This window comes from Apium graveolens, chromosome 1 (assembly GCF_009905375.1).
Source record: "Apium graveolens cultivar Ventura chromosome 1, ASM990537v1, whole genome shotgun sequence".
Classification (NCBI taxonomy): domain Eukaryota; kingdom Viridiplantae; phylum Streptophyta; class Magnoliopsida; order Apiales; family Apiaceae; genus Apium; species Apium graveolens.
In genome coordinates, this window is record NC_133647.1 from 144,265,070 (window position 1) to 144,280,300 (window position 15,231).

The 15,231-nt window shown below is 33.1% G+C and overlaps 1 protein-coding gene and 1 long non-coding RNA gene across 3 annotated transcripts; both read left to right on the forward strand.

Moving 5' to 3' along the window:
* Positions 1 to 206: 206 nt before the first annotated feature.
* On the forward strand, positions 207 to 4,617 carry LOC141721074 (uncharacterized). 2 transcript variants are annotated; one of them, XR_012574650.1, is made up of 6 exons: positions 207 to 632; positions 728 to 939; positions 1,448 to 2,309; positions 2,403 to 2,634; positions 3,086 to 3,383; positions 3,468 to 4,617. It is a non-coding gene; the product is annotated as an uncharacterized LOC141721074 (long non-coding RNA). The 2 variants fall into 2 exon arrangements; XR_012574649.1 differs by having other exon boundaries at positions 3,086 to 4,617.
* Positions 4,618 to 13,714: 9,097 nt separating this feature from the next.
* Positions 13,715 to 14,788, forward strand: LOC141721084 (uncharacterized). Its single transcript, XM_074523829.1, has one exon. It carries the CDS (start codon positions 13,812 to 13,814, stop codon positions 14,724 to 14,726), a length of 915 nt encoding a protein of 304 aa, XP_074379930.1. The 5' UTR covers positions 13,715 to 13,811; the 3' UTR covers positions 14,727 to 14,788.
* The last annotated feature ends 443 nt before the right edge of the window (positions 14,789 to 15,231 follow it).

The window sequence follows — 15,231 nt, forward strand, 5'->3', positions numbered from 1 at the left end:
TAATTGTGGGTTTTATATGCATACTCTATTTGTGGGTTTCATATGTGGGTTTTATATGCATGCTCTATTTGTGGGTTTCATTTGTGGGTTTCATGTGTACCTCAATTAGTATACTCTATTAATGTATATTATTTGACCTGATTTTTAATATATGCTTTATTACTACAGATTATGGCTCCTTTGAAAAAAATTAAGAGGACAAAATCTGCTCCTAATGCACAAGCGGCCAAGTTACTTATCAAGGCGCTAAAAAAGAATCAGTCGATGAAGACCCATCCTAGCGCAAGCAATTCTTCCCACGTATCCTTTAAAAAGCAAGATATTTCAAGCAACTTACAAAAGCAGTTGACGAAGAAAAGGAAGCGAGTGACTGAGAAGCCACCACCAAAGAAGAGAGAAGGACTTCAGTTATTGAGACGTGGGCGTGTGAAAATGCATAGAATTGTCAACAAAAGATGTCGGGCATAAAAGGCGAGGAGTTATTCAATGAAAAAGATGAGTTGTATGGTGATGCAGCTACGGAGATACAATCTTATATTGGGGTTCTTGCAAGAACTAAACCCCCAATTATGTATTCCTTGTGGAAGTTAGTTCCGAAAGAAACAAAAAATAAGATATGGGATTGTGTGAAGGTATAAAATTTCATCTCACTACTTAATGATACACAACTTTATTATATGTACAAAGCTAGTTACTCAAAAAAAATTATAAATTGTTAATCATGCAGATGGCGTTCTAAGTACCTCCTTCAGCGTAAAAGTTGGTGTTGAATTTTGCATGCCATAAGTGGCGGAGTTCAAAAGCAATCTAACTAGAAACTATGTCTTACCTTATATTCATTAACCTGAGGCGCTGAAGTATCCTACAGCAGATTACAATTTTATTGGGAAGGCTCATTGGGACATGTTCATTGCACAACGCACAATAGATGAATTTCTGGTAACTATATTTTTTGCACTATTTATGTTATCAATTTTGTGATTTTTTTAGCAATTATTGACTAGAGTATCTTTTTTGCTAACAACTTATGGTTTTTGTATAGAAAATTCATGACAAACAATAAAAAAGAAGGGAGTTGAAAAAATATAATCACCGTATGTCTCGCAAAGGTTATGCCAATCTAGAACAATAAATGGTTAGCGATCACAAAATCCCTACTTTTTTCATTTCCTAATTATTGCCTAAGGCATTGTTAGTAATGTTGTTACTCTCAAACATGCTTGTACATGCAAACTAAATCTGATCCAACCACGGAGATAGATAGGTCAGACACTTGGGTTCGAGCGCGTCAAGATGAGGAAGGAAATTTTCGGAATGATGAAGTTAAAAAAGTTGATGAAGATATTATAAGTATTTCTTTACTTTTTGAATAAAACATAGGTAGCAAGATACTATCTAATTAGTTGTATATTATTTAAATATTTTTTTATGTTTTGATCGTCTTTAGACGAAGATGAAGAAGGCGGTTCGTGAAGGAGAAATGACAGTTTCTGGTGTTAATGATATTTTGGCAAAAGTGCTCGGTAACGCGTAGCACAAAAGACGAGTACATGGACAAGGGGTTAATGTAAAACAATCAATCTACTTTAATCTTCCAAGACAAAGGAAGAAAAGGACCATGGATGAGAGGATATAGTAGAGTGTTCAAAAATTTGTGGCAGAGTTATGAAACAAAGAGATGCATTCTGGACATCTTAAATAGAAAAGTTAAAAGCAAGTTTTTTGGTAAAGAATGCAAGGTCTGAGTGCAGTCCAAATATTGATTCGCAGCAAGGGAGTTGTTCTAAGGGTGGAGATGGCATTCTGAAGGCCTTAGATGGGCTTGAATTTGTGAAGAAGAAGTTGGAACATATTGAATATAAAATACAAAAGAAAATAATGAGGGAGTTGAAGATGTTGAACAAGTTGGAGCTGATGTGGAAGAAGTTGGAGCTGATGTTGAACAAGTTGGAGGTGATGCTGACCAAGTTGGAGCTGAAGTGGAGCCTGTGGTCAAAAAGAGTATTGAGACAGAAGTAGGTTTTTTAGAATGGTTGTTAGGCGTTGGGACCCCGGACAATGTTGTTGCTTATGTAATAATGGAAAATGATGTTTTAGGTGGGGAGTAAATTCTACACGGAGTGCCACTCGCAAAAGAAAATGCACGAGTGTCAATCACTCGTGTAGTCAGAGGATCTACTGCAATTCCCGTTCCAGCCGGGGATGAAATCAAGACTGTAAATGAAGCTGTTGGAACGTACATAGCTAGGCCAAGAGACCTTATGCTATAAGGGAACACATCTGTCGCACTGGTGGTAGAAGCTAAAAAGGTTAAACTTTGTCTAATTGTTAATTTTATAAGAGAATTTTCTCTAGTTTTGTATGTGTGCCCATTTAATTTGGTTTTCAATTTTCCTTTTCAGGGAGTGAAGAAAAGTGTTGTAAAGAAATGAAAACATGTTAAGGACTGTGTCAGAGAGTATGTGGTTGAAATGGGTTTAAATTATCCTCATGATTTAAAGCGTCTGTGGATTTGGGCAAATGAAGCCTTAAGTAATGGTCAAATAACCTCTTTTAACTTGTTCCAAGAAGCTTTTGGTTCAACCAAAAAGTACTGTCTCTTTCTATCAGATGTCTACGCTTGGTTCACTAGAGGTGAAATATCGACCTCTATTATTTGCATATGCATTCAGTAAATGTCAAAGTTTAAATTTATAATTGCTTGTCAATGATATAGAATACGATAAGAGTATGTGTTAACTACTGCTATGTTTTATATGCAATTTATTGCATGAAAACTTGAAAAGGAACATGATGACACATATGGTAACTTTTGTTGACCCTGGCACAATAGGCGCTAAATCTTGTGGTTCTACTGCATAAAGGTCGCGTGCTCTTGCTTATTGATTCAAAACTGTTAAGAAAGGGCAGTGCTTTCTTTTTCCATATAATCATGTATGGGTATTTTTTTAATTTAATTCTTGCCCAATGCACTAAAATTCACAGCCTAATAATTAACTATAACAAAAAATATTCTCTTAACTTGTAATTTCTCAAGTCTGCATTGTTGTAATATATGTTTATGTTTTGTTCATCATTTTACTAGGAATCATTGGGTTTTGAGTGTTGCCAATCCAGATGCACAAGTAGTCTATCACTTGGACCCTTTGAAGCATCGAATTACAAGTTCAGAATGGATGGAGGTGGTTGACAAGTGATTAACATATAATACTTATCTTATTTAGTAATCAATTTATTTATTTACCAGGTTCAGAATGGATGAAAATAGTTGACGAGTGGCTGCTAATATTATTATTTTGATATATTGTTTAAGTGTCATTAAACTGTTTAAGGATAATGCGATAAAGACGTTGAAGAGAAAAATAGTCTGGGAGAATCTGGCGGTATGTTTTTTTAAAGCATCGATGTTAACAGTTTTAATTCAGTGTATCATGTTACATGTAAATGTCTAAATTTGTATTCTTAAGGGAGTTCCGGTCCAAAATGAAAGCAAGAACTGTGGATTGTTTGTGATGCTCTATATGAGGGAAATATGCGAAGATAAGGAATTTGATTTTTGCTCAAAGGTAAAATCGATCCTATTTTCTTTACGGCGCACTTGTATTTTCTTTTGTTCTCAATTTTCTAGTAAAATCTAACTTTCACTGAAATTAAAAAAAATTCGGTGGTTTCGGAGGGGCAACAACAGTTTTACCGAGGATGATGTAAACGACATTAAGAATGCATGGGCAAAGTTCTTCATGAAGCATCACACTAAGGTGCTTGAACTTTATGGGTTTCACCGAAAGTTGTGGACAAGTCCTTCACCCCACGGTTTTTAGCAAAAGAACCATTGTCTAGTGTGTTACACACAAATGTGTTGTTTCGAAAAACCATTATAATAACAAATTAGAGATAATAGAATTGTCCTATGAAACCGTTGTGGTAATACTCACAATTAGGTATAGCCAATATATTGTTATATAGAAACACTTGTGTTGAGTTATTTTACACAATAATTTTTATTTTAGACCCTGTTGACTATAGGGAGGAAGCACAACATGTGTTGTTTCGAAAAACCATTATAATAACAAATTAGAGATAATAGAATTGTCCTATGAAACCGTTGTGGTAATACTCACAATTAGGTATAGCCAATATATTGTTATATAGAAACACTTGTGTTGAGTTATTTTACACAATAATTTTTATTTTAGACCCTGTTGACTATAGGGAGGAAGCACAACACTTTGTCTCATGTGAACTGTTGACTAACACGTTGTCTCACAACACTTTTTTATAACTACATCGTTGCTTGGATTCATTTCAAACAATATGTCTTGTTTTCGATACCGTTGACTGTAGGGAGGAAGAACAACGCATTGTCTCAGGTGACCCTGTCTTACGACACTCTATTACAACAACAGATTACTCGTGTATACCAACATTCTAACAACGCTTTTTTGTATTTGTGTTGTTGTCTTACATTAAAATAGACAATGATTGGATACCGTTGTCTGATACGCGTAACAGAGGGCGTCTCAATACTCAACGATATTGAGGGGTATCGGTTAAAAACCATTGTATCACCCAGTTTTTCTTGTAGTGTTAGATTATTAACCCGATAATTAACTGATAACTGAGATTCTTTTTAATACAATGGCTTTCAGATTCTTGTTCAATGGTTTAATCAGTAGTCAAGATTCAATTTAACTTTGGTTATTGTGTTGCTTAATTTCCACACCTAATCCACATAACGGATTTTATAATCTTATACTAATAACGGAAGCATTAAAATTATATTTGGTGAAGAACATTTATGTCTTGTATTCTTGATTACTATAATTTTATAAATGCTTAGTTTGCAGTGACTTTCAGATCATGATTTATGAAGAGTGCCTCCGATAAGCTGCTTTTAACTAATAAGTACGTCCTTATCGATATCGTTAATGCTTTTTAATAATAAACTTTATGATATCTAAATTGTAAAAAATACAAATACTCAAACAGACAGCCTTAACATCATAACTTAGCAGAGAGGGATAATTAAGAACCAGGAGTATTAAAAATAACCACCATATGGTACAATGATGATTAAGTATTATCTGATGCTTAATTAAGTATTATCTGATGCTTAATTAAGTATTAATATATGCTTAACTATTATAGAAAGTACTGAAATTTGCAAAAAGAACAAAAAACATAGAAAATGACTTGCATGTTATGTTATCACAACATAAGCAATAAACTTGATAACAACGTTTAACACATACCAGTGTGCACTAAGAAAGCCACTGCTGCGTTTCAATTCACGTTGAAGTATCTTCATCTGATCAAAATATCACATTGCAAATAAGACATGCTAGCGTGTCCAATATCTAATTACAGAACAGTTTATCTAATTTTTTAGTGAAATTTAAAATATACCACTTTATAAATCCTTGTATTTTTTTATGTATCAAAGATCATTTGTGAGACTCTGACGACTTGCATTAACATAAATCCGGATGAATAGATGAGAATCTAGCTGTCTATTCTATTCTTTTACTAAAACATAATAACATAATGTCATTTTAGAGTAAAACTCTAAAATATGTGGATTAATCAATTGAAATTTAGGTGAATGGCTTTAACCATACGCAGATCCTCACATGACATGAAAGTGTGTGCAAGGGTTACACGTGTAATTTCTAAAAAAGAAGTAGAATCATTTTTTTTTGCCTTGGCGGTCAAAATAGTGAATACAAAATGAGAAATAATGAAATCACAAGTAAAACATGTAGAAAGGGAGATAGGTGTACTTGATATTAGACAAGGTAACCCCAGCCTTTGAACATGGCACCAAAGCATCCCCACCGTTTTGGAAAACAGCAAGATAAGACGAGTACACAGAATAATACTCGCTCAGTCCATTTGAATTGTTTACATTTCTGAGAAAGTATTCGGCACGTATTTTAAGGTGCATATAAAGTATAGTAATGTAACTTATTTTTACATTTTCTTTTTCTGAATAAAAGTTGAATGTTTTAATTTTTATTCAGAAAAACAAAATTGTAAAAAAAAATTACAGAAATATACTTTATATGCACCTTAAAATGCGTGTCAGACACTTTCTAAAAAATGTAAACAATTGAAAGGGACGGAGGGAGTAACACACAGGGGAAGCTTCTGGACGGAGGTGAGCAAAAAAATTACACAGACCGTAAAAACTGCATTTGTTATATTAATTTGTATAGTGAAACATGATTTTTAATTTTTGTAACGACTGCGGTCTAAAATTTTGACAAATCATACGGTACAGTATAAATTATGATTTTTATTCTTTATAATGCGGTTCAAATCGTACCGTAATATTTAATATATTATAAAAATATATACATGTGTGTGTATGAGGTAAGCTTATTTCTTTACTATATCTTATCTCTTGTAGCATTAGAATGACAGGTTGGTATTACTCGGTCAATATGTGGGTAATCTGTAGGAAAAAAGAGAGTTAAATATGCATGTTTACAAGTGTCAGATGTCCAATATAAACTGACACTGTTCATGAGTTCATTTGTTTTTTGTATTTAACTTGGTTGTTCCTGTCTTTCTTTAACTAAGGTCATATTTGCAAAGAAATGTAACATATGCTAAAGTCAATATTTGTGAGGAATATATGGAGCTTAACTGCTATTAGTTTACTAATTTCATCTGTTATGCCTTGTTTTGCATTTATCCATGTATTATATTTTCACTTAAAATTTTAAGATTTAAACTTTTCAATTTTCACACTATAATACTAAAAAAAATTATGATTGTGTTATTCATTCAGTTTAAATATTGTTACTTATTTAATTTTTTTGCAATAATACAACTTTGTTATTTATCGGAGATATAAATGCGCACCACATCGCAGGCAATTTCGTGATGTGATTTATGCAGTTTTCAAATTTTGTGTTGCACATGTGATTTGAGAAATTGACCAAACCGTATATACGAGTCGGTCCACGATTTAAAAAAAAAAAAAAAAAGCACACCATCCGCATCACAATCACCCTTGTTTCTAGACACCTTAATTTTGGAATATACGGGGAAAAAGATTATAGAGATCCTTGTCCTCCATTTAAGTTCAATATTTAATTGAGTTTTAAAATAAAAGAACAATTACACGAATTCAAGGTGCAAACATATTAAGCAGTTGATAAATATTAGATGCCTGAAAATCGTTAAACCTTTTTCGAATGATGATTTATTATTAATAGCTATTTAATGTTAACTCATAAATAAAATATATTAATCATGTATTAATATTAAATTTACTAATAAAAAGATAACACGTGTCATTTTGAAAATAAAATTAAAATTTATTTTTTATGGAGCATTGTCTTAGCCTCTTAGCAGTTTGAAGGAGATAAAACTTGCATATAATTTGAGTACATTACAAAAATTTCCGCAGGCACAAAATTTATGCTAGTTCTCAGTACATTTGCTAAATACTCAAGTGTAATATAAATTTTTTGGACGAATTTAAAATAAATTAAATTAAATATCGAGTCTACATTATTAGTTCTTAGCACATTTTCTAATTGAATTTTAATTTATTTTTGACTCAAATATTTCACATATTAGCGTCTAATACCCCTTGAATTCATAATAAATTAAAAATTAGATCTGCCTAGTTACAACCCTAATCTGCCATATTCACCAACTCTCAAATTGACTTTCAACTTTTTGAAATACTTAGGTATTACGTGTATTAACAAATTATATGAAATAATTTATTTATTTTTAATATAGATATGAAATAATGGATCACTGTTTGCGTGTTCAAGATCTAGACCCTACTACCAATTTCTATCAGATTTCGACCTAGTAGAAAATAATGGAGAAATTCCTGTCAGAATTCCTTAGTAGGAAAATCTTGATAGAAAATGGTCTTTTTTTCCTTACAGTGTATATATTGTACGTTTAATTATTCTAGAAAATGACAACTCACAAATGTGATAAAGTAGGTAATACAGGATCAAGAACAGATACGATTATATTTTAAAAGCCATACACTAACCACTACCCCTAAAGCTATATATTTTCCTTATTAAAAAATTAAAAGTTATGGCTTTACCTTTGTACTAAAGCTATGGACTTACTTTGTTTATATATATTTAATTATTCAAATCCGTGTGTTCTTGAATAGTGGACTAGCTAGCTAGAGGGGTTTGATATAGTCCAATTATATGAGTTGTTAAACAAATTTTTGCTTAATTACTCCTTACTTCCGGTACTGATTCTATCAATAAAATCAAATTTATATTAATCTTCTAATTATAAAATGAGTAAATTACAAAATGGTGGTCGTATTTTATATCAATTTTTAAAATAGTTGTCAAATTTTTAAATTTTTAAAATAATGGCCAAATTTTTGTTCCGTCTTTCAAAAAAATGACTGCCGTCAACTCCCGTTAAGTTTTCGCCGTTAAATAATATATTTAAAGCGTAAATTACAGAATGGTGACTGTTCTTCGTACTTATTTTCAAAATAGTGGTTAAACTTTTATAAATTGTTGAAATCTTTATTCACCTTTTAAAATAATGGTTTCATCAAATTGCTACATAGACTTAAATAATCTTCTAATTTAATCAAGTGTCCGACTTCTATATTTTTTCAACCTCCTCACACAAATATATGAATAAAATTTTAGCAAAAATATAGAGAAGAGTGATAATGATTTGTTATAATCGACACCCAGTATTAAGATCAATTTAGAAAAACTCTTTAAAAATTTTCCTACAATGAAAATTTAAAAATGTCATTATTTAAAAATTTTAAAAATGTAACCACTATTTTAAAAATAAATGTGAAATACGGCCACCAGTATGCAATTTATACTTTAAATATATTAGTTAACGGAGAAAATTTAACGGGAGTTAACGGCGGACATTTTTTTGAAAGGCGGAAAGAAAAGTTGGCCACTATTTTGAAAATTTGATTATTATTTTAAAAATCAGTATAAAGTACGCCCAAAACTCTGTAATTTACTCTTATAAAATATTGAATAAACATTATTCCTCCCCAAAGACGCCCATTTTAAAAGAAAAAAAAAAGAAGGCATGTCATCACATGAGTACATGTCAGATAATTTAGTGAGAAAAACTACCACAAGACAATAATATATTTATATATAATATCTGTTCCTATTTCTAATTTTATCCATGCACACTTATTTTGACTTTTGTATACATTCTAGTGAAACTCTTTTTTCCAACTAATCTTCCATTATTTCTGTTTTTCTTTGTACGTGTATATAAGTAACACACATACATGTCAAAGTACTGCAACAAAACCTCAACACCTAATTAAAATTCCTTCTCCAAAGTGTATAACAAACACACACATATTTAAAGATGGAAGTGATGATGCCACCTTCATCTGCGGTGACCGGAGATAACTTGATGTTTAGTCGGAGCACATGCACTTCTCCTTGTTCACAAAGCCCACAAAACGCTAGCAACTACTACTTTAGTGCCCCTTCAAGCCCTACAACTTCCTCTCCCTTTAATCGTCAAATCTCTTTCGCCTTTGATGCTATCGCGAATATTCAAGAATCCAATAATGCACATCATGATCAGGCCAATGATCATATTGAAGACGCGCCAGTAGATAGTGCGAATCTTGATCATAGTATTGCTAAAAAATACTTCTCTTTCAATTTTTATGTTAAAGACGAAGATGATGATGAGGATAGTAAGGAGGAAGAATTGGAGTTCGATTTTGATGCAGCTACTCAAGATGATGGTACTAAAGAAGATTTCACGTTTGATTCCATAAGTGGACAGGGGGAGAGATCTATTCCTCCTGTTAATCTGGTCTTTCGAGGTGGCTTAATCAATACTATCGAGCCAGCACCAAAGAAAACCCTACAAAATGCGGTGTCGTTTCGCCAGAGGAAGAATTATTTGGATCCTTGTGCAAAATCAAATGAAAGAGTTCGTAACTCGTCTAATCATATGAATGGAAGAAAGAAGTCACCAAAAACACTTAACACGGTATCAGAGCGAGTTAATTATACCAAAATAAGTATCAAAGCACCACCTTCGACTCCAAGATCAACTCCGAGATCTAAAGAATCAGAACAAGTAATAAGCATGGAAAGGAGTTCAAGTTCAAGCTCGAGTTGGTTAATAAAATGGAAGCTGCCTGATTTGTTGTTCCGTAGTGCGTCCGAAGGGCATGAAACGAAAAAGAAATATGAAAATGAGGGCAAGAATGTGAATGAAAATGTGAATATGTCTGGTGGTGGCAGTGGCAGCAACGGTGGGAGCCGGAAAAAGAAGGAGAGAGCGTCGGGTTATGAACTGCAAAACAAGGTGAATCGTGCAGCAGCAGGGGCGGAGATGAGGAGGAAGACATTCTTGCCGTACAAGCAAAACCTCATGGGTTGCAAGACTCTTAATTCGCTTGTACTTGAACCATCAATTATTAGAGGAATCAATAGCTCGCAAGTGAGACGTTAATGAATTATGTTCGTTCTATTTATATAGAAAAAAAAAGAGATAAATAAATTCTAAATTTGATTAGCTTCGTCATTGACTTACAGGTATACTATATCATGCATCCATTGTTGTACTTTGAAAGTTGATAATTTCATATATGGAGTTTTCTAATACAAATTTCGTTTATTAGTGCATACTTTTCCTTGGTAAAAATTTGATGATAGGTTATGCCAGGAAAACTAAGTTTACAATGAATTGTTCCATTTCTACCCCTGTATAGTTTAAAATTTGAAGTATTCGATTGGATTTAAGACGGTCGGAAAGAACTCTTGTCTGATGGAGTGTATCTAGCCAATTCATCCTTTTCGAACTCTTACATTTCATGGTAAATCAAAATTTTGGTCTCTGTATATAAGACGGCCAATGAATAATTAATTAGCAGTTATTTTGTATAAGATATGATTAATATTAAGGATAAAAGGTATGTGTAATATATTAGCTAGGGCTTCAAATTGCAGATCTCTAGCTACACTCGTAAAAAAAAGGGGGTGAGATTTCGATTCTCGGAATAGAAACAATAAGCTTGCATAACTTAAGTCTGAAGAAACATAATTAGTAATATAGTGGAGAAGTTGTTACGATGGCCGGTGGTTGTGATACCCAATAATTAAGTTTTAATGTTGATCCGCATGTATAGGGTTTAAATTTACTATTTGATAGTTGGAAATGAGAACCTCATTTTTATTAAATAATTAAATTATATCCTATTGTTTTACTCCTTTGATTACCATTTTATACTCATTTTCATTAACCCATATTTTCATATTCCTCTTTGTCATTCCCAGACTTTCATTCTCCTCGCTGATTCAAACACCCTCGGTATTTGGATCAGTGATGAAAATGGGATTGTGAATGAGGTGCATGAAAATAAAGTTAATGGGAATGGGTATAAAAAGATAACACAAAGGTAGGATATGATTTAACCATCTAATGGTGATGAGGTTCACATTTTCAAACATTAAGTTGTCAATCCAAACACTATAATATGGGATTGAATTCCTATTATCATTAATCGGCCTCATTAATCACGATCAAAATATCCTAATGTATTTCTTTTTACTTTTTATAGCTCGGGCGATTTAAAAAGAAGCTGGAGATTTGTCAAAATTAGTGGATTAAGTGTGGGATATATCATTTATTATCATTTTATACTAAAAACATGAAAGTGGAGGCAGAGGGCAGTTTGCTTGTTATTTGTTGCTGCTTGAGAAAAGGATAAGGGAAACACGTAAATGATAAGAAGCGACAGTCAAGAAACGAGAAAGAAAATTATTCAAATGGTGTCTATATACTTTTGGCGGACATTATTTGTTTGTTTTATTGCATACAGAAGATTCGAGTTTTGGCGTAATTTTAGTTTTGAGGAAAACATTATGTCAATTAATCTGTGTTCGTTTGAAACCAACTAATTACACAAAAGAAACTGCGAAGAATAAAGCGGATTACAAATATTTTGAGGTTCTGGCGTAGGGGGGTTTGTTTAATTAATCAAACCTAGACATTTATACGAACTCAACTCGTTTAACTAAACAAGCGGATTCGAGCCCACTTTATAGAGTTCGAGGTAGGGAAGCTCGCGTGTCGCTCAACTCGATTGAGAAACTTAACTAATTGCCTACATCACTAATAGTTAATTAGTTAAAAAAACTTTACAATTTAATATGCATGTATAAGTGTGGATTACAAATATTTTGAGGTCTTGGCGTAGGGGGGTTGTCCGTGTCGAGGGCTGCCTTTGCCTTGTTATGGAAGACTGTGAGCTGTGCTTGATGAGCTTGTAACCACATATTGTCATTTCCCCTCGAGCTAATCTGAGGGTATGATTGAGGATTATTTAATCTTAACTTGGCTAAAAATAATCTTAACTAAATAAAATGTCAGATTTTTGCAAATTAAATTGTATGCTAACTGAGATTAAGGTTAAAGTTTATATAGATATTAGTACTATAAAGTTATATCACCTTATCTCTTGTAAATGATAATGTGTCTTAAAAATGAGTATATGTTCATGATTACCCGGATTAATTGCCAAAATCAAGCGTCAAAGGCTGACAGCAGATACCTTTGTCACCTTGCAGAGCTCCTCCCACAATCTAACATTGAAAGTAATTTAGGGTGTGTTTGGTATTGCTGTTGCAGACAGCAACAGCAGCTTTTCGGTGAAAAGCAGTTAAAAAACTGTTTGGTAAAATTTAAAAGCTGATTTTCTGAAAAGTGTTTTTGGCTTAAGAACTGCTGTTAGAGAAAGCAAGTTCCCCCATACTTTTAGAAAAAGCTGTTTTTCAGCTGTTGCGGGAAGCGGATGCTGATTTCACCATCAAACCTTACCAAAAGCATCATTATTTTTAATTTTTTGCATCAAAATATATACGTATCAAAAAAATTACCAAACAGTCATCTCATTTTTACAACAGCACTTTTTCCGGCAGCACTTTTTTTAACAGCACAACAATTTTTAACAGTAATTCCAAACAGAGCCTTAATTTCATATAAGACTTCCCAAGTGTTGGTAGTATACTGTCCCAAGTAGAAAATGCAGCTAACTAGTAACAAATATATTTTTCGAATCTGTATAACTAACCTTGGACTGTTTGGAGGGCCTATTCGAAGGCCATGCAGATTGCATGAATCAGAGATTAAACACTAAAAAGCTCCAAGTGATCAGCTGTGTATATAGGCCCAATGTTGTTTATACATAAAGCCCAATTTGGTCATCAATTTTATCATTCCTATGCTATGCTCTTTCTTTTTTGTAGATGCAGTTTGTTTATTCATTAAAAGCCCAATTTCATTATACAACCATCAATTCTATCATTCCTCTACTATTAAAACATATATACGAAAGCTGTATTTCTTTTGGTCATCTTCTTTTAAGTATTAAGTTGCGTCTGGATAATTTAAATAACAAGTTAGTTAAGTCTGTACACAAATTATATAACCTCTTAAGGAATGAAAACTACAGAAGAAGGGGTCGAAAGGTCAAATATATCTACGTCAAAGATCAGAAAAAAAAACGTGTAGCATTGAATTATATAATTTTTAAATTTGTGGATCCAAAAATTAAAAAATAATCAATCAAATTTAACTAAAAACGTAAGGATGAGATCAAACCTACTTAAAAATTAAATTGTTTTTCGGCCGTCTTATTTTTAATCTGTGTTTTTTTTTCATCGTCAAAGAAGACCGTACGAATTGTTTGCATATATAACACATACACAGTTTCAAAAGCAGAAATAGACTTGTGTTACTGATCCAACTAGCCTCTCTCTCTCTCTCTCTTTCAAACAAACAACAAAAAAATGGAAGTGATGAAACCTTCACATTCACCACCGGGAAATGATCAAGGAGAATTCAACTTCACAAGCACCTCCACTTCACCATACGTAACTGCCCCTTCAAGTCCAACACGTTTCGGCAACTACATCTTCACTACTGCCCCCGCCACTCCCACACGCGCCGCCCATGATCTCACCCCAAACTCCGGCACCACCTTTGCCGGAACTTCATCGGCTATACCTTTTAATTGGGAAGAAAAACCCGGGACTCCAAAATCAGTTAATTCTACTCCGTATGATACCGATCAAGATGATGATTTTGCATTCGATTTTAGTGGCTACTTGGATAAACCATCGCTCATTGCCGCCGACGAGCTTTTCTCTGGCGGAAAGATCATGCCGTTGAAACTCAAACTCCCTCCGAGATTAAATAATCTCGAAATGCAAGTTCAGTTAGAGTCACCGAAATCACCTAGAGAAAGAATTAAAAAGGCTCTTTCGCTCCCGCTTTCGCCACGCAAGAAAAACGATGATTTCGATCCGTTTGCAGCGGCAATGGAAGAAACACGACGGCCGGAGAAGACTCCGGCGACCAATTGGTACAAGAAATGGAAGCTAAAAAATTTGTTATTGTTTCGTAGTGCCTCAGAGGGTCATAAAGAAAAATATACATTACTTAAGAAAAGTGGTAACTATAATAAAGATTCGAAGAATTGGAGCTTTCGATCGGTGGATAACGAGGGTGGGGGATCGGTGGGGACTAGGAAGATGTCGGCGCATGAATGGCATTACACGGTGAACAGATCGGCGGCGGAAGAGATGAGAAAGAAGACATACTTGCCATACAAGCAAGGGTTTTTTGGTTGTTTGGGATTTAGGGTTTCTGGTGTTCACGAAATTTCTAACAGGGGTATTGTTTCTGCAATGACACGTGAATAGTCTATTTCTTTTTCTTTTTATTTTTATTTTGAATTTTTGAAGTGAATTTTGTTGTACAATAATGTTTGTTTATACATTGTGATGGTCATGATAATCTTTTTCTTTTTTCAAAATATAGTAACTGATTGAAGAAATTCAAATTCAAACATGCATGCATATGGGTATTTAATTAAGCAAAGAAGTTGTTGGGAAATCACAGATATATATATATGCGTTTTGTTAACAAAATATAATGTAGCTGAGAAGACAAAACAGTATTTGTCCAACTGACGTATTTTATTTATGAAGCAACACTTACATATATAGAATTCATAAGCAAAGAAAAACTAACTGAAAAATAGAGAACTAAACTGACTCCTACAAACTCTCCATGACTAGAACGTTATTCCACCATTTGTCCTACTAACTAGCAACTACTTGACACCTGATCCTTTCAGCTGAAGACTCGGTCTAACCAGAGTGAATAAAACAAATAAATATAAATAAAACATAATTCAAACGTTTA

Bases quoted from the DNA above. Each gene is read 5' to 3' on its own strand.
- LOC141721084 (XM_074523829.1), top strand. From the start codon at position 13,812: ATGGAAGTGATGAAACCTTCACATTCACCACCGGGAAATGATCAAGGA.